The following is a 26,399-nucleotide window of genomic DNA, read 5'->3' as shown; positions in this document are numbered from 1 at the left end:
TTTTATAGGTTTCGATGAGATCCCCTCTCAATCTTCTAAACTCCAGTGAGTATAAGCCCAATCGACCCAATCTCTCCTCATACGTCAATCCTGCCATCCCAGGTATCAGCCTGGTGAATCTTCGCTGCACTCCTTCCATGGCAAGAACGTCCTTCCTCAGGTAAGGCGACCAAAACTGCCACAATACTCAAGGTGTGGTCTCACCAAGGCCCTGTACAACTGTAGCAAGACATCCTTGTTCTTGTACTCGAACCCTCTTGCTACGAAGGCCAACATACCATTTGCCTTCTTAACCGCCTGCTGCACCTGCATTCTTACCTTCAGCGACTGGTGTACAAGAACACCCAGGTCTCTTTGCACTTCCCCTTCTCCCAAACTATTACCATTCAAATAATAATCTGCCTTTCTGTTTTTGCCACCAAAGTGGATAACCTCACATTTATCCACATTATAGTGCATTTGCCATGGTGGCATAGTGGTTCGCACTGTTGCCTCACAGCACCAGGGACCCGGGTTCAAATCCGGCCTCGGGTGACTGTCTGTGTGGAGTTTGCACATTCTCCCCGTGTTTGCGTGGGTTTCCTCCGGGTGCTCCGGTTTCCTCCCACAGTCCAAAGATGTGCGGGTTAGGTTGATTGGCCATGATAAAAAATTGGCCCTTAGTGTTAGGGGGGATTAAATACGTGGGGTTACGGGGATAGGGCTTGGGTGGGATGGCTGTCGGTGTAGGGACCGGGTGCTAGGGTTTGGATGATCAGCCATGATCTCGTTGAATGGCGGAGCAGGCTCGAAGGGACGAATGGCCTACTCCTGCTCCTATCTTCTATGTTTCTATGCCATGTTTCTGCCCAATCACCCAACCTGTCCAAATCGTACTGGATTTTCACGACATCCTCCTCACAGCACACCCTCCCCCCCCCAGCTTTGTGTCGTCTGCAAATTTGGAGATATTACATCCAATTCCCTCGTCCAGATCATTAATATATATTGTGAACAGCTGGGGTCCTAGGACCGATCCTTGCGGTACCCCACTAGCCACTGCCTGCCACTCGGAAAACGACCCGTTTATTCCAACTCTTTGTTTTCTGTCCGCCAACCAGTTCTCTATCCAAGTCAATACCTTGCCCCCAATCCCGTGTGCCTTAATTTTGCACGCTAATCTCTTATGTGGGACCTTATCGAAAGCCTTCTGAAAGTCCAAATACACCACATCCACTGGTTCTCCCTTATCTATTTTACCAGTTACATCATCAAAAAATTCCAGTAGATTAGTCAAGCATGATTTTCCTTTTGTAAATCCATGTTGACTTTGTCCGATCCAGTCACTGCTTTCCAAGTGCTCTGCTATTACATCTTTTACAATAGACTCTAGCATTTTCCCCACTACCGATGTCAAGCTTACCGGTCTATAATTCCCCGCCTTTTCTCTACCACCTTTTTTGAATAGTGGGGTAACATTAGCTACCCGCCAATCCATGGGTACCGTTCCAGAGTCTATCGAGTTCTGGAAGATGACCAGCAATGCATCTACTATTTCTAGGGCCACTTCCTTAAGTACCCTGGGATGTAGATTATCAGGCCCTGGGGATTTATCGGCCTTCAATCCCATCAATTTTCCTTACACCATTTCCCTACAAATACTTTTGCCAATCACCTTAAATCTGTGTCCTCTGGTTCTCGACCCTTCCGCCAATGGGAACAGTTTCTCTCTATCTACCCTGTCCAGAACCCTCATGATTTTGAACACCTCGATCAAATCTCCTCTCATTCTTCTCTGCTCTAGGGAGAACAACCCCAGCTTCTCCCGTCTGTCCATGTAACTGAAGTCCCTCATCCCTGGAATCATTCTTGTAAATCTTTTCTGCACCCTCTCTAAGGCCTTCACATCCTTCTTAAAGTGCGGTGCCCAGAATTGGACACAGTACTCCAGTAAAACCAGTGTTTTATACAGGTTCATTATAATTTCCACAGTTTTTGTACTCTATGGCTCTATTCATGAAGCCCATAAGCTTTTTTAACTGCTTTCTCAACCTCCCCTGCCACCTTCAATGATTTGTGCACATAAACCCCCAGGTCTCTCTGTTCATGCACCCCCTTTAGGATTGTGCCCTTTAGTTTATATTGCCTCTCCTCATTCTTTCTACCAAAATGTTTCACTTCACACTTTTCTGCGTTCAATTTCATCTGCCATGTGTCTGCCCATTCCACCAACCTGTCTATGTCCTCTCGAAGTCTGTCACTATCCTCCTCACTGTTCACTATATTTCCAAGTTTTGTGTCCTCTGCAAATTTTGAAATTGTGCCCTGTACACCCACATCCAAGTCATTAATATATATCAAGAAAAGCAGTGGTCCTAGAACCGACTCCTGGGGAACACCACTGTGTACCTTCCTCCAGTCTGAGAAACAACCGTTTCCCACTACTCTCTGTTTCCTGTCACTTAGCCAATTCCATATCCAGGCTGCCACTGTCCCTTTTATTCCATGGGCTTCAACTTTGCTGGCAAGCCTATTATGTGGCACTTTGTCGAACGCCTTTTGGAAATCCATGTACACCACATTGCCCTCATCAACCCTCTCTGTTACCTCATCAAAAAACTCGATCAAGTTGGTTAAACACGATTTGCCTTTAAGAAATCCGTGCTGGCTTTCCTTAATTAATCCACACTTGTTCAAGTGACTGTTAATTTTGTCCCTGATTATTGTTTCTGAAAGCTTCCCCACTACCGAGGTTAAACTGACTGGCCTGTAGTTGCTGGGTTTATCGTTACACCCTTTTTTGAACAAGGGTGTAACATTTGCAATTCTCCAGTCATCTGGCACCACTCCTGTTTCTAAGGAGGATTCGGAGATTATGGCCAGTACCTCCGCAATTTCATCCTTCTCTTTCCTCCACGTCCTAGGATGCATCCCATCTGGTCCTGGCGACTTATCTACTTTAAGTACAGCCAGCCTTTCTAGTACCTCCTCTTTATCAATTTTTATCCCATCCAGTATCTCAACTACCTCCTCCTTCACTATGTCTATGGCAGCATCTTCTTCCTTGGTGAAGACAGATGCAATGTACTTATTTAATGCCTCAGCCATGCCCTCTGCCTCCATGCGTAGGTCTCCTTTTTGGTGCTAATCAGCCCCACCCCTCTTACTACCCATTTACGATTTATATGCCTATAGATGACTTTTGGATTACCTTTTATGTCGGCTGCCATTCTATTCTCATACCCTCTCTTTGCCCCTCTTATTTTCTTTTTCACTTCTCCTGAACTTTCTATATTTAGCCTGATTCTCAGATGTATTCACGACCTGACACCTGTCATACACACTCTTTTTCTGCTTCCTCTTACTCTCTATCTCTTTGTCATCCAGGGAGCTCTGACTTTAGTTGCGCTACCTTTCCCCCTCGTGGGAATGTACCTCGACTGTACCCGAACTATTTCCTCTTTAAAGGCAGCCCATTGTTCCATTACAGTTTTGCCTGCCAATCTTTGATTCCAATTTACCCGGGCCAGATCCGTTCTCATCCCACTGAAATTGGCCTTCCTCCAATTAAGTATTTTTACTCTAGATCGCTCCCTGTCCTTTTCCATAGCTAATCTAAAACTTATGATACTATGATCACTGTTCCTTAAATGTTCCCCTACTGACACTTGCTCCACTTGACCTACCTCATTCCCCAGAACCAGATCCAGCAATGCCTCCTTCCTCGTCGGGCCAGAAACATACTGATCAAGAAAGTTCTGAACACACTTCAGAAATTCTTCCCCCTCTCTGCCCTTTACACTATTATGATCCCAGTCTATATTAGGATAGTTGAAGTCCCCCATTATTACTACTCTATAGTTCTTTCATCTCTCAGTAACTTCCCTGAAAATTTGCTCCTCTCTATTTGATGGTCTATAGAATACATTTCTTCTTAGGCAGTCCCTCGGAACCGAGGATGACTTGCTTCCACATTAAAAATAAGTTCTCAGGTGACTGATGAGTCCAATGCGGAACCTACAGTCTCTGTCACAGGTGGGGCAGACAGTGGTTGAAGGGACGGGTGGGTGGGGTGCTTGGGTTGACGTGCACTCCTTGTGCTGCCTGTGCTTGGCTTCCGCTTGCTCCCGGCGAAGAGACTCGGTGTTCGGCGCCCTCCCGATGCTTCTCCAGTTTGTGCGGTCTTGGGCCAGGGATTCCCAGGTGTTGGTGGGGATGTTACACTTTTTCAAGGAGGTTTTGAGGGTGTCCTTGAAGCATTTCCTCTGCCCACCTGGGGCTCTCTTGCTGTGTCGGAGCTCCGAGTAGAGCGCTTGTTTTGGGAGTCTCGTATCGGTCATGCGGACAATGTGGCCCGTCCATCAGAGCTGATCGAGCGTGGTCAAAGCTTCGATGCTGGGGATGTTGGCCTGAGCGAGAACACTGATGTTGGTGCGCCTATCCTGCCAATGGATTTGCAGGATCTTGTGAAAGCAGCGTTGGTGGTACCTCTCCAGTGCTTTGAGGTGCCTGCTGTACATGGTCCACGTCTCTGAGGCATACAGCAGGGCGGGTATCACTCCTACTCTGTAGACCATGAGCTTAGTGCCCGGTTTGAGGTCCTGGTCTGTAATGTAATGGCACCTCCTATTATTTCTTAACTCTAACAAAATAGATTCTGTCCTTGACCCCTCCAGGACATCCTCCCTCTCCAGCATTGTAACATTCACCTTAACCAATACTGCCACACCACCTCCTAACTTTCTAAACACGCTATAACCAGGAATATTTAATACCCAATCCTGCCCTTTATTAAGCCAGGTCTCAGTTATTGCCACATCATCATATTCCCAGGTGGCTGTTTGTGCCTGCAGCTCACTTAACTTGTTTACTACGCTTCGTGCGTTCACAGACATACACTGTAAACCCATCTTAGACCATCCTGTGTTCTCTTAGTCTGACCCCACCAATACCTTAATATTTCTGACCTTAGTGCTATCTGTCTCTCCCAGCCCTTTGTTTCTCCTAGAGCAGGAATAAACGGGTCATTTTCAGGTTGGCAAGCTTTAGCTAGTGGGGTACCGCAAGGATCAGTGCTTGGGCCTCAGCTATTCACAATCTACATCAATGATTTGGATGAGGAGACCAAATGTAATATATCCAAGTCTGCTGATGATACAAAGCTGGGTGGGAATGTAAGTTGTGAGGAGGATGCAAGGAGGCTTCAAGGGGATATAGACAGGCTAAGTGAGTGGGTAAGAACATGGCAAATGGAATATAATGTGGAGAAATGTGAAGTTATCCACTTTGGTAGGAAAAATAGAAAAGCAGAGTATTTTTTAAATGGTGAGAGATTGTGAAATGTTGGTGTTCAGAGGGACCTGGGTGTCCTTGTACACCAATCACTGAAAGTTAACATGCAGGTACAGCAAGCAATTAGGAAAGCAAATGGTATGTTGGCCTTTATTACAAGAGGATTTGAGTATAAGAGTAAAGACATCTTACTGCAATTATATAGGGCCCTGGTGAGACCACACCTGGAGTATTGTGGACAGTTTTGGTCTCCTTACCTAAGGAAGGATATACTTGCCATAGAGGGAGTGCAACGAAGGTTCACCAGACTGGTTCCTGGGATGGGGGGATTGTCCTATGAGGACAGATTAAGTAGACTAGGCCTATATTCTCGAGGGTTTAGAAGAATGAGCGGTGATCTCATTGAAACATACAAAATTCTTAGTGCTTGACAGGGTAGATGCAGGGAGGATGTTTCCCCTGGCTGGGGAGTCTCGAACCAGGGGTCACAGTCTCAGGATAAGGGGTCGGCCATTTAGGACTCCCTGGGGCCGCCAGCCTGGATTACGGGCTCAATTCCCTGGGATGGGCCTTGAACCCATGATCTCTGACTTGGAGAGTGCTACCCACTGAGCCACGACTGACAAACCTGTACTCATTTACTAGTTTAGCCAGGTGATGGGGTTCACTCTCTCAGTAACTTAAAGTGGGTGCATGAACAGAGAGCCAAATCTTTGGAGGTGGGAAGACAAGTTGATAAAGCTGTTTAAAAAAATAAAATGGCAGAGGGATCCTTGGCTTTATTAATAAGAGGCATAAAGTATAAAAGCAAGGAAATTATGTTACTGGCTAGGCCTCCGCTAGAGTAGTGTGTCCAATTCTGGGCACCACACTTTAGGAAGGATGTGAAGGCCTTGCAGAAGATGTAGAAGAGATTTACTAGAATGATATCAGGGATGAGGGACTTCAGTTATGTGGAGAAGTTGGAATGGTTCTCTTTGGAGCAGGGAAGGTTAAGGGGCGATTGATAGTCATTCAAAATGATGAAGGGTTTAGATCGAGTAAATAAGGAGAAACTGTTTCCACTGGTAGAGGGGCAGGTAACCAGAGGACACGGATTTAAGGTAATTGGCAAAAGAACCAGAGGGGAGATGCAACGACTTGTTGTGATCTGGAACGCGCTGCCTGAAAGGGCGGTGGAAGAAGATTCAATAGTAACTTTCAAAAGGGAATTGGGTAAATACTTGAAGGGGAAAAATGATGGGGAAAGAGCAGGGGAGTGGGCCTAATTGAAGAGCTCTTTCAAAGAGCCGGCACAGGCACGATGGGCAGAATGGCCTCCTTCTGTGCTGTCATTCTATGATAACTGGTGCCTTCCCCTAGTATTGGGATATTTTTCCATTTGGAGAAGCATTTGATGCGTTTATGGATGATACGTTCCTGGACCTGTGTATAGTCCAGTTAGTGTTTTACATTGTCCTGGCTCTTCTGTTTCTCTCGGCTCTCATGATGTGTGTCGTACTAATCTAATCTCATTCTTCTGTGGACAGATACCACTTCTTTGAACCCTCTCTGTGGCCCTGCTGTGGTCTACTGGCCAGAACAGTACCAGAAACGTTCCTTCTCTGAGCCAGCAGAAGCTGAGGTAGACCAGACTGAGAACAGTAGCACTGCCTCGTGCTGCTCGATGGGTGAGGGTAAGTATTGAGACAAGGCAGGAGGTGCCCCTGGGAGCAGAACGGAATCCTGCACCATTTGGGGAAGGTTATATAGAATGACACTGCACAGAAGGAGGCCATTCGGCCCATTGTCCCAGTGCCAGATATGGCTGAGTCAAGACTACTGGACCCCTTGTAAAACTTTCTCTCAATGATTTCAACTTGTTTGGAGTAAGCAGATGGTGAATTACATTGGACTGTGAAGGACAGTTGATTCGCATTGTGTTTGAGCTAAACTCTGTGTATGATTAGTTGTACATTTATGTACAAGGGGCTCATTGATTGTAGCTTGCTGCAATGTAACCCAAAATAGAATAAACAGAAGGAAGAAGGACTTGAAATTCTAGCACCTTTCACAACCTCAAGATGTCCCAAAGTGCTTTACAGTCAAGGGAGTACTTTTGAAGTGTTGTAATGTCGCCAATCTCCGTGCAACTGCTGCCTCACTGCAGTTTTTGAACTGGTCCCAGTGGATTAGAGAGCTTTATGGTGTTCTAGTTCTGGGTGCAAGTCCATCGGAAATGTTCTCTCGGCAGTCGCTCACTCTTGCTGGGACATGCGTTCAGGCACAGCAGAGATCTTGTCCCAAGGCATCGTTTTTCATGTTGGCCTGGAGTCTCAGTGGGTTATTCAACTGTCCTGTCTGGCCCTTCATTGACATTGGCAATGTAACCAGCACCTGGATGCTCGGGAGTTGGGCTTGCGGACACGTTGGGGGCTCTGAGGTTTGACCAGAGTGTGACTGAGATTGCAATTCTAACTCTGCTGCCTGCTCCCACCGCAGGTACAGGTGCCTCACGGGAAACTGCAGTCTCGCCTGGCTGCTCCCAAACCAGGAACACAACACCAGAGGGAGCACGGAGTGGGCGGGAATCGCCACCAGCTGGTGGTTCTCTGGTGTTTAGGTCAGGGGCTCCCCAGTAAACTCAGGATTAAAGCCAGGGAACTGGGTATTTGCATATTTTCAACAAAAGTAATTGCCATAACAATTTTAATTGAAAGCATCAGAACCAGGGCTCTTTTTTCACTTATTATTAAAAGTAGATTTAAACTTCCCCCTCCCCCCTGGTACCCTGCTTGTTGTCAAAGACACTAAAGCAGCAACCTAAGTATTTTTGGGAAGAATCAATGTGCATCGGTGTTTTTGTACAGCTGGTGCCTCTCCGGGATCAATTGGAGATTGTGGCTATGAATATTCTTCAGAACAGAAGGACTTTGCCGAGACCGCTGACATGGGCTTTGTGGTGAAAGAACTGGCAACCAGTGCCTCTACGTCTGTAGGTAAGGTGCATACTGAATCCACGTGGTGAGGGCTCTGGGACCAGGCCTGGGATCTGCTTAAACTGGATCAGGCCATTCGTCGAGCAGCTCGGGTCCGCAGTCTGATTGCACCGACCCCATCTCGGATGTGAATCTAGAAGCTGTTCCTGGGGATTTCCCCCAGACCGGCCCCTGGGGTCACAATCATTGTCACCTGATCCAGGAGCAAGAATTTTAAACGGTCACTACCTTCCTCCTGTTTCATAAGAACATAAATAGGAGCAAGAGTATAGGCCATATGGCCCCTCGAGCCTGCTCCGCCATACGGCCCCTCGAGCCTGCTCCGCCATACGGCCCCTCGAGCCTGCTCCGCCATTCGGCCCCTCGAGCCTGCTCCGCCATACGGTCCCTCGAGCCTGCTCCGCCATACGGCCCCTCGAGCCTGCTCCGCCATACGGCCCCTCGAGCCTGCTCCGCCATACGGCCCCTCGAGCCTGCTCCGCCATACGGCCCCTCGAGCCTGCTCCGCCATACGGCCCCTCGAGCCTGCTCCGCCATTCGGCCCCTCGAGCCTGCTCCGCCATTCAATAAGATCACGGCTGATCATCGACCTCAACTCCACTTTCCCGCCCGATCCCTCGATTCCCCTAGAGTCCAAAAATCTATCGATCTCGGCCTTGAATATACTCAAAGACTCTGCATTCACGGCCCTCTGGGGCAGAGAACTCCAAAGATTCACCACCCTCTGAGTGAAGAAATTCCTCCTCATCTCAGTCTTAAATGGCCGACCCCTTATCCTGAGACTGTGACCCCTGGTTCTAGAAATTCCAGCCAGGGGGAAACAACCTCTCAGTATCTACCCTGTCAATCCCCTTCAGAATCTTGTATGTTTCAATGAGATCACCTCTCATTCTTCTAAACTCCAGAGAGTATCGGCCCATTCTACACAATCTCTCCTCATAGGACAGCCCTCTCATCCCAGGAATTAATCTAGTGAACCTTCGTTGCACCGCCTCCAAGGCAAGTATATCCTTCCTTAGATAAGGAGACCAGAACTGTGCCCAGTACTCCAGGTGTGGTCTCACCAAGGCCCTGTGCAATTGGAGCAAGACTTCCTCACTCTTATACTCCAACCCCCTTGTAATAAAGGCCAACATACCATTTGCCTTCCTTATTGCTTGCTGTACCTGCACGCTAGCTTTCTGTGATTCTTGCACGAGGACACCCAAATCTCTCTGAACACCAACATTTGAAAGTTTCTCACCATTTAAAAAAAAGTATTTGTTTTTCTATTCTTCCTACCAAAGTGAATAACCTCACATTTCCCTACATTATACTCCATCTGCCACCTTACTGCCCACTCACTCAGTCTATCTATATCCCTTTGCAGACTCTGTGTTCTCCTCACAGCTTACTGTCCCACCTAGCTTTGTATCATCAGCAAACTTGGATACATTACACTCGGTCCCTTCATCTCGGTCATTGATGTAGATTGTAAATAGCTGAGGCCCCAGCACTGATCCTTGCGGCACCCCACTAGTTACAGCCTGCCAACCTGAGAAAGATCCGTTTATCCCAACTCTGTTTTCTGTCCATTAACCAATCCTCTATCCATGCTACTCTATTACCCCCAACCCCATGAGCCCTAATCTTGTGTAATAAGCTTTTATGTGGCACCTTATCGAATGCCTTTTGGAAATCCAAATATACTACATCCACTGGTTCCCCTTTATGCTGACTCTGCCGAATCAGGTTATGATTTTCTAAGTGACTTGATACCAATTCCTTAACAATGGATTGCAGAATTTTCCCAATGACTGGTGTCAGGCTAACTGGCCTGTAGTTCCCTGTTTTTTCTCTTCCGTTCTTTCTTGAATAGCGGTGTTTACATTTGCGACCTTCCAATCCACTGGGACCATTCCAGAATCTAGGGAATTTTAGAAGATCGAAACCAATTCATCCACGATCTCTTCAGCCACCTCGTTTAGAACCCTAGGATGTCGGCCGTCAGGTCCAGGGGATTTGTCGGCTTTTAGTCCCATTAGTTTCTCTAGTACTTTTTCTCTACTTATATTAATCACGTTAAGTTCCTCACCCTCATTAGACCCTTGGTTCCTTGCTCCTCTCCAGAGGGCAGTGATTCACTGTGCTGCGGTCCCAGGGCACAGGCTCCACAAGGCTTCCTACCTTACTGCGTGAGCCTAGACTGAGTATGGCTAGTCGACTGTGGAGTCGCTCTCTTTTTAATTTTTAGACATTATATTCCAGTGTTGACTGGATTCTGTTCTGGAACTGAGACCAATTGTGGCTCCATGTAGGTCAGCGAGCACAGGGGGTGATGGCTGAACGGGACTGGGTGTGAGTTAGGACACGGGGCAGTGAGCACAGGGAGTGATGGGTGAACGGGACTGGGTGTGAGTTAGGACACGGGGCAGTGAGCACAGGGAGTGATGGGTGAACGGGACTGGGTGTGAGTTAGGACACGGGGCAGTGAGCACAGGGGGCGATTGGTGAACGGGACTGGGTGTGAGTTAGGACACGGGGCAGTGAGCACAGGGGGTGATGGGTGAACGGGACTGGGTGTGAGTTAGGACACGGGGCAGTGAGCACAGGGGGTGATGGGTGAACGGGACTGGGTGTGAGTTAGGACACGGGGCAGTGAGCACAGGGGGTGATGGCTGAACGGGACTCGGTGTGAGTTAGGACACGGGGCAGTGAGCACAGGGAGTGATGGGTGAACGGGACTGGGTGTGAGTTAGGACACGGGGCAGTGAGCACGGGGTGATGGGTGAACGGGACTGGGTGTGAGTTAGGACACGGGGCAGTGAGCACAGTGGGTGATGGGTGAACGGGACTGGGTGTGAGTTAGGACATGGGGCAGTGAGCACAGGGGGTGATGGTTGAACAGGACTGGGTGTGAGTTAGGACACGGGGCAGTGAGCACAGGGTGTGATGGGTGAACGGGACTGGGCGTGAGTTAGGACACGGGGCAGTGAGCACAGGGGGTGATGGGTGAACGGGACTGGGTGTGAGTTAGGACACGGGGCAGCGAGCACAGTGGGTGATGGGTGAACGGGACTGGGTGTGAGTTAGGACACGGGGCAGTGAGCACGGGGTGATGGGTGAACGGGACTGGGTGTGAGTTAGGACACGGGGCAGTGAGCACAGGGGGTGATGGGTGAACGGGACTGGGTGTGAGTTAGGACACGGGGCAGTGAGCACAGGGGGTGATGGGTGAACGGGACTGGGTGTGAGTTAGGACACGGGGCAGCGAGCACGGGGTGATGGGTGAACGGGACTGGGTGTGAGTTAGGACACGGGGCAGTGAGCACAGCGGGTGATGGGTGAACGGGACTGGGTGTGAGTTAGGACACGGGGCAGTGAGCACAGGGGGTGATGGGTGAACAGGACTGGGTGTGAGTTAGGACACGGGGCAGTGAGCACGGGGTGATGGGTGAACGGGACTGGGTGTGAGTTAGGACACGGGGCAGTGAGCACGGGGTGATGGGTGAATGGGACTGGGTGTGAGTTAGGACACGGGGCAGTGAGCACAGTGGGTGATGGGTGAACGGGACTGGGTGTGAGTTTGGACACGGGGCAGTGAGCACAGGGGGTGATGGGTGAACGGGACTGGGTGTGAGTTAGGACACTGGGCAGTGAGCACAGGGGGTGATGGGTGAACGGGACTGGGTGTGAGTTAGGACACGGGGCAGTGAGCACGGGGTGATGGGTGAACGGGACTGGGTGTGAGTTAGGACACGGGGCAGTGAGCACAGGGGGTGATGGGTGAACGGGACTGGGTGTGAGTTAGGACACGGGGCAGTGAGCACGGGGTGATGGGTGAACCGGACTGGGTGTGAGTTAGGACACGGGGCAGTGAGCACGGGGTGATGGGTGAACGGGACTCGGTGAGTTAGGACACGGGGCAGTGAGCACGGGGGGTGATGGGTGAACGGGACTGGGTGTGAGTTAGGACACGGGGCAGTGAGCACGGGGTGATGTGTGAACGGGACTGGGTGTGAGTTAGGACACGGGGCAGTGAGCACAGGGAGTGATGGGTGAACGGGACTGGGTGTGAGTTAGGACACGGGGCAGTGAGCACAGAGGGTGATGGGTGAACGGGACTGGGTGTGAGTTAGGACACGGGACAGTGAGCACAGGGGGTGATGGGTGAACAGGACTGGGTGTGAGTTAGGACACGGGGCAGTGAGCACGGGGTGATGGGTGAACGGGACTGGGTGTGAGTTAGGACACGGGGCAGTGAGCACGGGGTGATGGGTGAATGGGACTGGGTGTGAGTTAGGACACGGGGCAGTGAGCACAGGGGGTGATGGGTGAACGGGACTGGGTGTGAGTTTGGACACGGGGCAGTGAGCACAGGGGGTGATGGGTGAACGGGACTGGGTGTGAGTTAGGACACTGGGCAGTGAGCACAGGGGGTGATGGGTGAACGGGACTGGGTGTGAGTTAGGACACGGGGCAGTGAGCACGGGGTGATGGGTGAACGGGACTGGGTGTGAGTTAGGACACTGGGCAGTGAGCAGAGGGGGTGATGGGTGAACGGGACTGGGTGTCAGTTAGGACACGGGGCAGTGAGCACAGGGAGTGATGGGTGATCGGGACTGGGTGAGTTAGGACACGGGGCAGTGAGCACAGGGGGTGATGGGTGAACGGGACTGGGTGTGAGTTAGGACACGGGGCAGTGAGCACAGGGGGTGATGGGTGAACGGGACTGGGTGTGAGTTAGGACACGGGGCAGTGAGCACGGGATGATGGGTGAACGGGACTGGGTGTGAGTTAGGACACGGGGCAGTGAGCACGGGGTGATGGGTGAACGGGACTGGGTGTGAGTGAGGACACGGGGCAGTGAGCACGGGGTGATGGGTGAACGGGACTGGGTGTGAGTTAGGACACGGGGCAGTGAGCACAGGGGGTGATGGGTGAACGGGACTGGGTGTGAGTTAGGACACGGGGCAGTGAGCACGGGGTGATGGGTGAACGGGACTGGGTGTGAGTTAGGACACGGGGCAGTGAGCACAGGGGGTGATGGGTGAACGGGACTGGGTGTGAGTTAGGACACGGGGCAGTGAGCACAGGGGGTGATGGGTGAACGGGACTGGGTGTGAGTTAGGACACGGGGCAGTGAGCACGGGGTGATGGGTGAACGGGACTGGGTGTGAGTTAGGACACGGGGCAGTGAGCACAGGGGGTGATGGGTGAACGGGACTGGGTGTGAGTTAGGACACGGGGCAGTGAGCACAGGGGGTGATGGGTGAACGGGACTCAGTGAGTTAGGACACGGGGTAGTGAGCACGGGGTGATGGGTGAACGGGACTGGCTGTGAGTTAGGACACGGGGCAGTGTGCACAGGGGGTGATGGGTGAACGGGACTGGGTGTGAGTTAGGACACGGGGCAGTGAGCACAGGGGGTGATGGGTGAGCGGGACTGGGTGTGAGTTAGGACACGGGGCAGTGAGCACGGGGTGATGGGTGAACGGGACTGGGTGTGAGTTAGGACACGGGGCAGTGAGCACAGGGGGTGATGGGTGAACGGGACTGGGTGTGAGTTAGGACACGGGGCAGTGAGCACAGGGGGTGATGGGTGAACGGGACTGGGTGTGAGTTAGGACACGGGGCAGTGAGCACTGGGGGTGATGGGTGAACGGGGCTGGGTGTGAGTTAGGACATGGGGCGGTGAGCACAAGGGGTGATGGGTGAACGGGACTTGGTGTGAGTTAGGACACGGGGCAGTGAGCACAGTGGGTGATGGGTGAATGGGACTGGGTGTGAGTTAGGACACGGGGCAGTGAGCACAGGGGGTGATGGGTGAGCGGGACTCGGTGTGAGTTAGGACACGGGGCAGTGAGCACGGGGTGATGGGTGAACGGGACTGGGTGTGAGTTAGGACACGGGGCAGTGAGCACAGGGGGTGATGGGTGAACGGGACTGGGTGAGTTAGGACACGGGGGCAGCAAAGTTTTGGATGAGCTGAAGTTTACGGAGGGTGGGAGATGGGAGGGCGGCCAGGACAGTGTTGGAATAGTCGAATCTGGAGGTAACAAAGGCCCGGATGAGGGTTTCAGCAGCAGCAGATGGGCTGAGGCAGGAGTGGAGCCGGGCGATGTTCTAGAGGTGGAAGTAGGCGGTCTTGGTGAAGGAGAGGATATGGGGGTCCGAAGCTCATCTCGGGGTCAAAAAGGACGGCGAGGTTGCGGACAGTATAGGAGAAGGGTTGGTGTTGGTGGCTGGGGACCAGAGTTTATGATGGAGACCGAAGAACATGGCTTCAGTCCTCGAGTATTTAACTGGAGGAAATTTTTGCTCATCCAGTGCTGGCTGTCAGAGAAACCGAATGAAAATTCAGGCAATGGAGAGGGAGAGAGGTGGTGAGGGAAACTAGCATTTAATCTTGGAGATGTGTTAACGCCGCCATGATTTTCAATTAGTCTCTCATTCCTTGCAGCTCCCGGCATTATGCTCTCTGAGGCAGACTCCCAGGATGATTTGGAAAGCCTCGATGCCAGTGGAGACTCTTGGTTAGATTCTGTGGAGGAGAGCAGCTCGAGTGAGCAATCTGTAGCGAAGAAGTACAAAGGCCGGACAACCTTCAGTGCCGAGCAGCTGAGAGTTCTCCAACAGCGCTTCCAGCTCCAGAGATACATCTCCGCGTCGGAGCGGCAGGACCTGGGGAACGCGCTGGGACTGAGCAGTCAGCAGGTAAGGTGGGCAGGAAACCAACTGCAGGCCTGTGAATGGGCTGATTCTTTACGCACCATCCCTGCATCCTGAAGCACTTTGTAAATAATGGCGTTCCAGTGCGGGTGGGGGTGGATTCAGGGGTGCTGCTGATAGATTAATGACTGTGTTGAGTGGGCTCTCCATTTTGACTTGGCCCCAGATTTCCTTATTGCTTTACCTGAATGGACATGTGGCATCAGGAAGTTCTGCCACATTGATAAAGCCAAACTTTGCTTATACAGTTGGCCATGTTTTTTGCTGAATCCCACAGTATAATTTGCAAGTGAGGCCCGAAAAATGTACACCAGCTTCAACAGACGAGGACCTCCCCAAAGATTCTACAAATGGATACTGAGCCAAAGGAAGAGATATTAGGAGGGGGTGACTAGGTAGGTTATAAAGAGGGTATAAGGAGAGGCGAAGGCATGGTCTTCAAAGGTGGGGTGAAGGGATGGTGGTCAGGGGAGTGGCGAGTTCGGGGGTGATTACAAAGCCAGCCTGCCCACATCACCTGCTTCCCGTCCCGCCCCAGCTCACTTGCTGAAACCCTCATCTGGGCTTCGACCCCTCCAGACTCGACTATTCTAACCCGCCATAAACTTCAGCGTATCCTAACTCTCGTTGATGAGAATTAAGTTGGGGGCCCGGGGGTCAGCGAGGACAGAGTGATGGGCGGACATAGACATAGACATAGAAGATAGGAGCAGGAGTAGGCCATTCAGCCCCTCGAGCCTGCTCCGCCATTCAACGAGATCATGGCTGATCATCCAAACCCTAGCACCCGGTCCCTACACCGACAGCCATCCCACCCAAGCCCTATCCCCGTAACCCCACGTATTTAAACCCCCCTAACACTAAGGGCCAATTTTTATCATGGCCAATCAACCTAACCTGCACATCTTTGGACTGTGGGAGGAAACCGGAGCACCCGGAGGAAACCCACGCAGACACGGGGAGAATGTGCAAACTCCACACAGACAATCACCCGAGGCTGGGTTTGAACCCGGGTCCCTGGCGCTGTGAGGCAACAGTGCTAACCACTATGCTACCGTGCTATGTCTATGTCTATATAAACTAGACCGACACTCCAGTGCAGTACTGAGGGAGCGCCGCACTGTCGGCGGGGCAGTACTGAGGGAGCGCCGCTCTGTCGGAGGGGCAGTACCGAGGGAGCGCCGCACTGTCGGAGGGGCTGTACCGAGGGAGCGCCGCACTGTCGGAGGGGCTGTACTGAGGGAGCGCCGCACTGTCGGAGGGGCAGTACTGAGGGAGCGCCGCACTGTCGGAGGGGCAGTACTGAGGGAGCGCCGCACTGTCGGAGGGGCAGTACTGAGGGAGCGCCGCACTGTCGGAGGGGCAGTACTGAGGGAGCGCCGCACTGTCGGAGGGGCAGTACTGAGGGAGCGCCGCACTGTCGAAAGGGCAATACTGAGGGAGCACTGCACTGTCGGAGGGGCAGTACTGAGGGAGCGCTGCACTGTCGGAGGGGCAGTACTGAGGGAGCGCCGCACTGTCGGAGGGGCAGTACTGAGGGAGCGCCGCACTGTCGGAGGGGCAGTACTGAGGGAGCGCTGCACTGTCGGAGGGGCAGTACTGAGGGAGCGCCGCACTGTCGGAGGGGCAGTACTGAGGGAGCACTGCACTGTCGGAGTGGCAGTACTGAGGGAGCGCCGCACTGTCGAAAGGGCAGTACTGAGGGAGCACAGCACTGTCGGAGGGGCAGTACTGAGGGAGGGGGGCCAAGTCTTTATAAACAAGTTGCAGGATGGGGCTGATTAGGGACCAGAAGGGAGGCAGAGAGCCTGCCTGAGGTACTAAATGAGTACTTTGCATTTGTCCTCCATAGAGAAGAGGCTGTTGCCAATGTAGCAGTAAAAGAGGGGCAGTAGCATTATTGGATCGGATAAAAGGGAAGAGGAGGTACTAAAAAGTTGGCAGTCCTCAAAGTAGCAAAGGTGGGATGCATCCTAGGTTACTGAGGGAAGTAAGGGTGTAAATTGCAGAGGCTCCAGCCACATTCTTCTAATCCTCCTTGGATATGGGGGTGGTGCCAGAGGAGAAGGACTGTAAATGTTACACCCCTGTTTATATTAGAGCGTTAACCCACCAGTCCAACGTCAGCGATTGGGGAAATTTAAAGACATTAATCTGTGACAAAATAAATCCAGCACTGATTTGTTAAAGGCAAATAGTGTTTGACTAACTTGGTTGAGTTGTTTTAAGTAACGGAGAGGGTTGAAGAAGGTAGTGAAGTTGATCTGTATATGGACTTTCCAAAGGCATTTGATAAAGTGTCATATACTGTAATCGACTTGTTAGCAAAATTAAAGCCCATGGTATTAAAGGGGCAGTGGCTGCGTGGATACAAAACTGGCCAAGGGACAGAAAGCAGAGTGTGGTGGTGAACGGTTGTATTTCAGACTGGAGGGAAGTATACAGTGGTGTTCCCCAAGGGTCAGTGTTGGGACCATTGCTCTTTTTGATGTATATTAATGACCTGGACTTGGGTATACAGGGGCACAATTTCAAAGTTTGCAGATGACATGAAACTTGTAAATGTAGTAAACAATGAGGATAGTAACCGACTTCAGGAGGACACAGACAGACTGGTGAAATGGACGGACACATGACCGATTTAAATTTAATGCAGTGAAGTGATATATTTTTGATGAGAAGAATGAGCGGCAATATGAACTACATGGTACAATTTTAAAGGGGGTGCAGGAACAGAGACTCTGGGGGTGTACACCATTCGTTGAAGGTTGCAGCACACGGTGAGAAGGCAGTTTAAAAAAACATACGGAAACCGTGGCTTTATAAAGAGCCAGAGTACAAAAGCAAGGCAGTTGTGCTAAACCGTTATAAACCACTGATTAGGCCCCAGCTGGAGAATTGTGTCCAATTCTGGGCACCGCACTTTAGGAAGGATGTCCAGGCCTTCGAGGGGGTGCAGAGGAGATTTACAAGAATGGTACCGGGGATGAAAGACTTCAGTTGCATGGAGAGACTGGAGAAGCTGGTGTTTTCTCCTTAGAACAGAGAAGGTTAAGGGGACATTTGATGGAGGCGTTCAAAATCATGAAGGGTTTTGATGATGTAAATAAGGAGAAGCTGTTTCCAGTGGCAGGAGGGTCGGTAACCAGAGGACACAGATTGGCAAAAGAACCAGAGGTGATTATGATCTGGAATACACTGCCTGAAAGGGTGGTGGAAACAAGTTAAATAATTTTCTAAAGGGAAATGGGTAAATACTTAAAGGTGAAAATTTGCAGGGCTGTGGGGAAAGAGCAGGGGAGTGGGACTAATTGGAGAGCTCTTTCAAAGAGCCGGCAGGATGGGGCCGAATGGCCGCCTCCTGTGCTGTATCATTCTATGATGGAGTGCATGCATGGCGTATACACAGGATGGGTAGTACAGTATATAAAATCAGAAAATGCTGGAAATACGCAGCAGGTCAGGCAGCATCTGTGGAGAGAAGAACCGTTAACATTTCAGGTTGATGACCTTTCGTCTGTACAGTATATACACGAGATGTACAAGGCATGGGTACTGCTGTATATACCCTGCACGGGGCGTACAGTACCTGGTACTGCTGTATATACACTGCACGGGGTGTACAGTACCTGGTACTGCTGTATATACCCTGCACGGGGCGTACAGTACCCGGCACTGCTGTGTATATACCCTGCACGGGATGTACAGTGCCTGGTACTGCTGTATATACCCTGCACGGGGCGTACAGTACCCGGCACTGCTGTGTATATACCCTGCACAGGATATACAGTACCCGGTACTGCTGTATATACCCTGCACGGGGTGTACAGTACTCGGTACTGCTGTATATACCCTGCACGGGGTGTACAGTACTCGGTACTGCTGTATATACCCTGCACGGGGTGTACAGTACCTGGTACTGCTGTATATACCCTGCACGGGGCGTACAGTACCTGGTACTGCTGTATATACCCTGCACGGGGCGTACAGTACCCGGCACTGCTGTGTATATACCCTGCACAGGATATACAGTACCCGGTACTGCTGTATATACCCTGCACGGGGTGTACAGTACTCGGTACTGCTGTATATACCCTGCACGGGGTGTACAGTACCTGGTACTGCTGTATATACCCTGCACGGGGCGTACAGTACCTGGTACTGCTGTATATACACTGCATGGGGCGTACAGTACCTGGTACTGCTGTATATACACTGCACGGGGTGTACAGTACCCGGTACTGCTGTATATACCCTGCACGGGGCGTACAGTGCCCGGTACTGCTGTATATACCCTGCACGGGGCGTACAGTACCCGGTACTGCTGTATATACACTGCACGGGGTGTACAGAACCCGGTACTGCTGTATATACCCTGCACGGGGCGTACAGTACCCGGTACTGCTGTATATACCCTGCACGGGGCGTACAGAACCCGGTACTGCTGTATATACCCTGCAGGGGGCGTACAGTACCCGGTACTGCTGTATATACCCTGCATGGGGCGTACAGTACCCGGTACAGGTTGTTTCCTGTTATTTTGAAGTTACTTTTTGTCAGTTTCTGCCTGTTGTCCCGTCCAATGGAAGGATGAAGTCTGAACCAGGCAGTGATGGGAAAGCAGCCAAATTCCTCCTCACCCCAGAAACTTGGCTGGGAGGCGCTGTTGATGTGCGACTTGTGTCTACCCTGATCCCCAGGCCAGGCTTTTGGGCAGCAAAGCTCACCAGAGAATGCTGGAAACACTCAGCAGGTCAGGCAGCATCTGCAGAGAAACCATTCCTGAGTCAGGGTGATGACCTTTCGTCAGATGTTGCAGTGGGAGGCATTCAAGGAGGAGATAGTGAGGGTTCAGAGCAAGTATGTTCCCTTAAAGAAAAAGGGTGGGCTAACTAATCTAGAGCTCCCTGGTGTCGAGGGGCGTACAGGTAGGATAAAGGGGGAAAAAGGGAAGCTTATCACAGAATCACAGAATCTACAGTGCAGATAGAGGCCATTTCGGCCCATCGAGCCTGCACCGACACATATCCCACCCTATCCCCGTAACCCCACGTATTTAACCCCCTAACACTAAGGGTCAATTTATCATAGCCAAATCAACCTAACCTGCACATCTTTGGACTGTGGGAGGAAACCGGAGCACCCGGAGAAAACCCACGCAGACACAGGGAGAATGTGCAAACTCCACACAGACAGTCGCCCGAGGCCAGATTCGAACCCGGGTCCCTGGCGCTGTGAGGCAACAGTGCTAACCACTATGCCACTGTGCCCCCCTGTGTGCCCCCCTGCGACCAATACTGAAGATTCAATACTGCAGAAAGCCGAGAGGTGCAGGGGTGAAATTAAAAAGGAAATTGGGAAAGGAAAGAGGGCATGAAAAATATTGGCAAATAAAATCAAGGAAATCCCAAAGATGTTTTATAAATACATTAAGAACAAGAGGATAACTAAAGTAAGAGTAGGGCCTATTAGGGACCATAAACGTAACCTGTGTGTGGAGGCAGAAGACATGGGTATGGTTCATAATGAATACTTACATAGAAACAAAGAGACTGGAGTAGGAGTAGGCCATTCGGCCCCTCGAGCCTGCTCCGCCATTCAATGCGATCATGGCTGATCATCCAAACTCAGTACCCTGTCCCTGCTTTCTCCCCATACCCCTTGATCCCTTAAGCCTTAAGAAATATATCCAACTCCTTCTTGAATATATTTAATGAATTGGCCTCCACTGCCTTCTGTGGTAGAGAATTCCACAGGTTCACCACTCTCTGGGTGAAGAAATTCCTCCTCATTTCTGTCCTAAATGGCTTACCCTTTATCCTTAGACTGTGACCCCTGGTTCTGGACTCCCCCGACCATCGGGACCATCCTTCCTGCATCTAGTCTGTCTAGTCCTGTCAGAATTTTATAAGTTTCAATGAGATCCCCTCTCATTCTTCTAAACTCCAGCGAGTATAAACCCAATCGACCTATTCTCTCCTCATACGTCATTCCTGCCATCCCAGGTATCAGCCTGGTGAATCTTCGCTGAACTCCTTCCATGGCAAGAACATCCTTCCTCAGATAAGGCGACCAAAACTGCACACAATACTCAAGATGTGGTCTCACCAAGGCCCTGTACAACTTTGCGTCTGTTTTCACAAAAGAGAGGGACGATGCAGACATTGTAATCAGGGAGGAGTGTGAAATATTAGATGAAATAAATATAGTGAGAGGAAGTATTAAGGGGTTTAGCATCTTTGAAAGTGGATAAATCCCCAGGCCCAGATGAAATGTATCCCAGGCTGGTAAGAGAGGAAATAGCAGAGGCCTTGCCCATCCATTTTCCAATCCTCTCTGGGTACAAGCATGGTGCCAGAGGACAGGAGGACTGCTAACATGGTACCGTTGCTTAAAAAAGGATAGACTGAGTAATTACAGGCCAGTCAGCCTAACCTCGGTGGTGGGAAAATTATTGGAAAAAATTCTGAGGGACAGGATAAATCTTCATTTAGAAAGATATGGATTAATCAGGGATAGTCAGCATGGATTTGTTAAGGGAAGGTCGTGTCTGACTAACTTGATTGAATTGTTTGAGGAGGTAACAAGGAGGGTCGATGAGGGTAGTGCGTTTGATGTAGTCTATATAGATTTTAGCAAGGCTTTTGATGAGGTCCCGCATGGCAGACTGGTCATGAAAGTAAAAGCCCATGGGATCCAAGGCAAAGTGGCAAGTTGGATCCAAAATTGGCTCAGAGTCAGGAAACAAAGGGCAATGGTTGATGGGTGTTTTTGTGACTGGAAGGCTGTTTCCAGTGGGGTTCCGCAGGGCTCAGTACTGGGTCCTTTGCTTTTTGTGGTATATATCAATGATTTGGACTTGAATGTAGGAAGTATGATTAAGAAGTTTGCAGATGATACAAAAATTGGCCGTGTGGTTGATAATGAAGAAAGCTGCAGACTGCAGGAAGATATCAATGGACTGGTCAGGTGGGCAGAACAGTGGCAAATGGAATTCAATCCGGAGAAGTGTGAGGTAATGCATTTGGGGAGGGCTAACAAGGCAAGGGAATACACATTAAATGGTAGGATACTGAGAAGTGTAGAGGATCAGAGGGACCTTGGAGTGCATGTCCACAGATCCCTGAAGGTAGCAGGACAGGTAGATAAGGTGGTTAAGAAGGCATACGGGATACTTGCCTTTATTAGCCAGAGCAGGGAGGTTATGCTTGAACTGTATAAAACACTCGTTAGGCCGCAGCTAGAGTACTGCATGCAGTTCTGGTCACCACATTACAGGAAGGAAGGATGCACTGGAGGGGGTGCAAAGGAAATGTATGGGGAATTTTAGCTATGAGGAAAGATTGGATAGGCTGGGGTTGTTTTCTTTGGAACAGAGGAGGCTGAGGGGAGAACTAATTGAGATGTATAAAATTATGAGGGGCCTAGTTGGGGTGGATAGGAAGGACCTATTTCCCTTAGCAGAGGGGTCGATAACCAGGAGGCATAGATTTAAAGTAATTGGTTGGAGGTTTAGAGGGGATTTGAGAAATGTTTTCACCCAGAGGGTGGTGGGGGTCTGGAACTCACTGCCTGAAAGGGTGGGAGAGGCAGAGACCCTCATCACATTTAAAAAGATATTGGGATATGCACTTGAAGTGCTGTAACCGACAGGGCTACGGAAAGTGGGATTAGGGTGGTTAGATCCCAGTGAGCAGGTGCTTGCTGAGTCCATTCAGCAGTTCATGCTTTTTGTAAAATAAATAAGCCGGGAAAGCCTTTGGGAGAAGGATGCTAGAGGGAGAAACTTGTGGAATGTTGGGCTTCAATGATTTGATGTGTAATTCTGACTGGTGTCCATATTGGGGATGATTTGGTGTTTGTATCAATGCTGCATTATGTGAAGGCTCTTTTGTAATATGCTCCAGGTTAAAGGTGTGTAAATGGAGCGTTAACTGCAGTGTCCTGTGAATAGTGCAGCAGTGACTCAGTGTCCAAACCTTTCACACCTCCTCCCTCCACCCAGACCTGCTGGGGCCGCCAGGGCCTTTGTTCTGCTGATAGCACCTGAGGCCCGATTCAGAGACTGGCACTGGGAACCTGCTCAGCAACAACAACTTGTATTTATATAGTGCCTTTCATCGTAGTAAAACATCCCAAGGCGCTGCACAGGAGTATTTTAAGACACAAAATTTGACACTGATCCACATAAGGATAAATTAGGGCAGGTGACCAAAAGCTTGGTCAAAGAGGGAGGTTTTAAGGAGCGTCTTTTAAGGAGGAGAGAGAGGTAGCGAGGCGGAGAGGTTTAGGCAGGGAATTCCAGAGTTTAGGGCCAAGGCAACAGAAGGCACGGCCACCAATGGTTCAGTGATTTTTATAATCGGGGATCCTCTAGGGCATAATTAGAGGAGCGCAGATATCGGGGGGGGGTGGAGGTGCGGGGGTTGTGGGGCTGAAGGAGATTAAGATAGGGAGGGGCGAGGTCAAGGAGGGATTTGAAAACAAGGATGAGAATTTTGAAATCGAGCACAAGGGTGATGGGCGAACGGGACTTGGCTGCCCGTGTCCTAACTCGCACCGAGTTTTGGATGACTTCAAGTTTACGTAGGGTGGATGCTCTCTTGAAACTGCTGGAGTACAGGCTCCGCGAACCACTGCCATTGACCTGGAGCTCGCAACAGGCCATGCTTTGATGCCAGCAGTGGGTAACACTCTTCCAAATCATAGAATGGTTACAGCACAGATGGAGGCCATTCAGCCCGTCGAGCCCGTGCCGGTTCTCTGCAAGAGCACTTCAGCGAGTCCCACTCCCCCACCCTTTTCCCGTAGCCCTGCAATTTTTTTTCCTTCAGGTACTTATTCTATTCCCTTTTGAAAGTCCCGATTCAATCTGCCTCCACCAACCTTTAAGGAAGTGCATTCCAGATCCTAACCACTCGTCTTTCCTCATGTCACCTTTGGTTCTTCTGCCAATCACCTTAAATCTGTGTCCTCTGGTTCTCGACCCTTCCGCCAATGGGAACAGTTTCTCTCTCTCTACCCTGTCCAGACCCCTCATGATTTTGAACACCTCTATCAAATCTCCTCTCAATCTTCTCTGCTCCAAGAAGAACAACCCCAGCTTCTCCAGTCTATCCACGCAAATGAAGTCCCTCATCCCTGGAACCATTCTCATAAATTTTTTCTGCACATTCTAAGGTCTTCACATCCTTCTTAAAGTGCGGTGCCCAGAATTGGACACACTACTCCAGTTGAGACCGAACCAGTGTTTTAAAAAGGTTGCTTTTGTACTCGATGCCTCTATTTATGAAGCCCAGGATCCTGCATGCTTTTTCTAAATAACTTTCTCAACCTGCCCTGCCACCATCAATGATTTGTGCACACATACCCCCAGTTCTCTCTGTTCATGCACCCCCCCCTTTAGAATTGTACCCTTTAGTTTAGTCATCTGCAAATTTTGAAATTGTGCCCTGTACACCCAAGTCCAAGTCATTAATATATATATCAAGAAAAGCAGTGGTCCTAGAACTGATCCCTGGGGACAGCACTATACCTTCCTCAGACTGAAAAACAACAGTTCACCACCACTCTGTCTTCTGTCACTTAGCCAATTTCATATCCATGCTGCCACTGTCCCTGAACAGAGGAGGTAAAAGGGCAGGTGTTGCATCTCCTGCGCTTGAACAGGAAGGTGCCATGGGATGGGGAAGGGGTGTTGGGGGTGATAGAGGAGTGGACCAGGGTGTCACGGAGGGAGTGGTCCCTTCGGAATGCTGAAAGGGGAGGGGAAGATGTGTTTGGCATGATCACACTGGAGATGGAGGAGGAGGATCCATTGAATGTGGAGGCTGGAGGGGTGAAAGGTGAGGACAAGGGGAACCGTATCATGGGTCTGGGAGGGGAAGGGGTGAGAGCAGAGATGCAGGAAATAGAATGGACACGGTCGAGGGCTGTGTCAACCACGGTAGAGGAAAAAGGAAGACATATCGGAAGCACTAGTATGGAAGGTGGCATTATTGGAGCACATTGGTGGAGATGGAGAAACTGGGAGAATGGAAGAGTCCTTACAGGAAGTGGGATGGGAAGAAGTGTAGTCCAGCTGTGGGATTATAGTGGATGTTTGTCAAAGGCCTATCCCCAGAAATGGAGACTGAAGTCGAGGAAGGGAAGAGTCGGAGATGGACCATGTGAGGGAAGGGTGGCAATTGGAAGCAAAGTGAATGAAATGTTCTAGTTCGGGGCGAGAGCAGAAAACGGCACTGATACTGTCATCAATGTACCGGAGGGAGGGGACCTGAGTAGGACTGGAACAAAATGTTCCACATATCCCATGAAAAGGCAGGCATAGCTAGGGCCCATGCAGGTTCCCATAGCAACACCTTTAATTTGGAGGAAGTGAGTGGAGTTGAACATGATTTGCCTTTAACAAATCCGTGCTGGCTTTCCTTAATTAATCCACACTTGTCCAAGTGACTGTAATTTTGTCCCTGATTATCGTTTCTAAAAGCTTCCCCACTACCGAGGTTAAACTGACTGGCCTGTAGTTTCTGGGTTTATCCTTGCACCCTTTTTTGAACATTTGCAATTCTCCAGTCCTCTGGCACCACCCCTGTATCTAAGGAGGATTGGAAGATTATGGCCAGCACCTCCGCAATTTCCACCTTTACTTCCCTCAGCATCCTTGGATTCATCCCATGCGGTCCTGGTGACTTATCTACGTTAAGTACAGCCAGCCTTTCTAGTACCTCTTTATCAATTTTTATCTCATCCAGCATCTCCGCTACCTCCTCCTTCACTACGACTTGGCAGCATTTTCTTCCTTGGTAAAAACAGATGCAAAGTACTCATTTAGTACCTCAGCCATACCCTCTGCCTCCATGCATAGGTCTCCATTTTGGACCCTAATCGGCCCCACCCCTCCTTACTAGCCGTTTACTATTTATATGCCTATGGAAGACTTTTGAATTTCCTTTGTCGGCTGCCAATCTATTCTCATGCCCTCTCTTTGCCCCTCTTATTTTCTTTTTCACTTCCCCTCTGAACTTTCTATATTCAGCCTGATTCTCACATGTATTCTCAAGTCATACGCCCCCTTTCTCTGCTTCATCTTACTCTATCTCTTTAGTCATCCAGGGAACCCTGACTTTGGTTACCCTACCTTTCCCCCTCACGGGAATGTACCTCAACTGAACCATTTCCTCTTTAAAGGCAGCCCATTGTTTGATTACAGTTTTGCCTGCCAATCTTTGATTCCAATTTACCCGGGCCAGATCCATCTCAACCCACTGAAATTGGCCTTCCTCCAATTAAGTAATTTTTACTCCAGGTTGCTCCCTGTCCTTTTCCATAGCTCATTAAACCGTATAATACTAAGATCACTGTTCCCTAAATGTTCCCCTACTGACTCTTGCTCCACTTGACCCACCTCATTCCCAAGAACCAATTCCAGCAATGCCT

General features: G+C 50.2%; 1 protein-coding gene across 1 annotated transcript in view; it reads left to right on the top strand.

The window, feature by feature from the left end:
• LOC147091151 (uncharacterized) overlaps window positions 1-26,399 on the top strand; it is a 59,048-nt gene that overhangs the window by 27,749 nt on the left and 4,900 nt on the right. Inside the window, exons 3-5 of the mRNA XM_085977622.1 lie at window positions 6,801-6,947; window positions 8,121-8,249; window positions 14,692-14,945. Coding sequence (XP_085833748.1) covers window positions 6,801-6,947; window positions 8,121-8,249; window positions 14,692-14,945 — 530 coding nt within the window. The remainder of the gene's footprint in view (window positions 1-6,800; window positions 6,948-8,120; window positions 8,250-14,691; window positions 14,946-26,399) is intronic.

The sequence above is a fragment of the Somniosus microcephalus genome, unplaced genomic scaffold, assembly GCF_052327205.1.
Source record: "Somniosus microcephalus isolate GS21.2 unplaced genomic scaffold, FLI_Smic_1.0 unresolved_chr4, whole genome shotgun sequence".
Classification (NCBI taxonomy): Eukaryota; Metazoa; Chordata; class Chondrichthyes; order Squaliformes; family Somniosidae; genus Somniosus; species Somniosus microcephalus.
The sequence above is the reverse complement of the archived record's forward strand: the minus strand, read 5'-3'. Positions and strand labels throughout refer to the sequence as shown.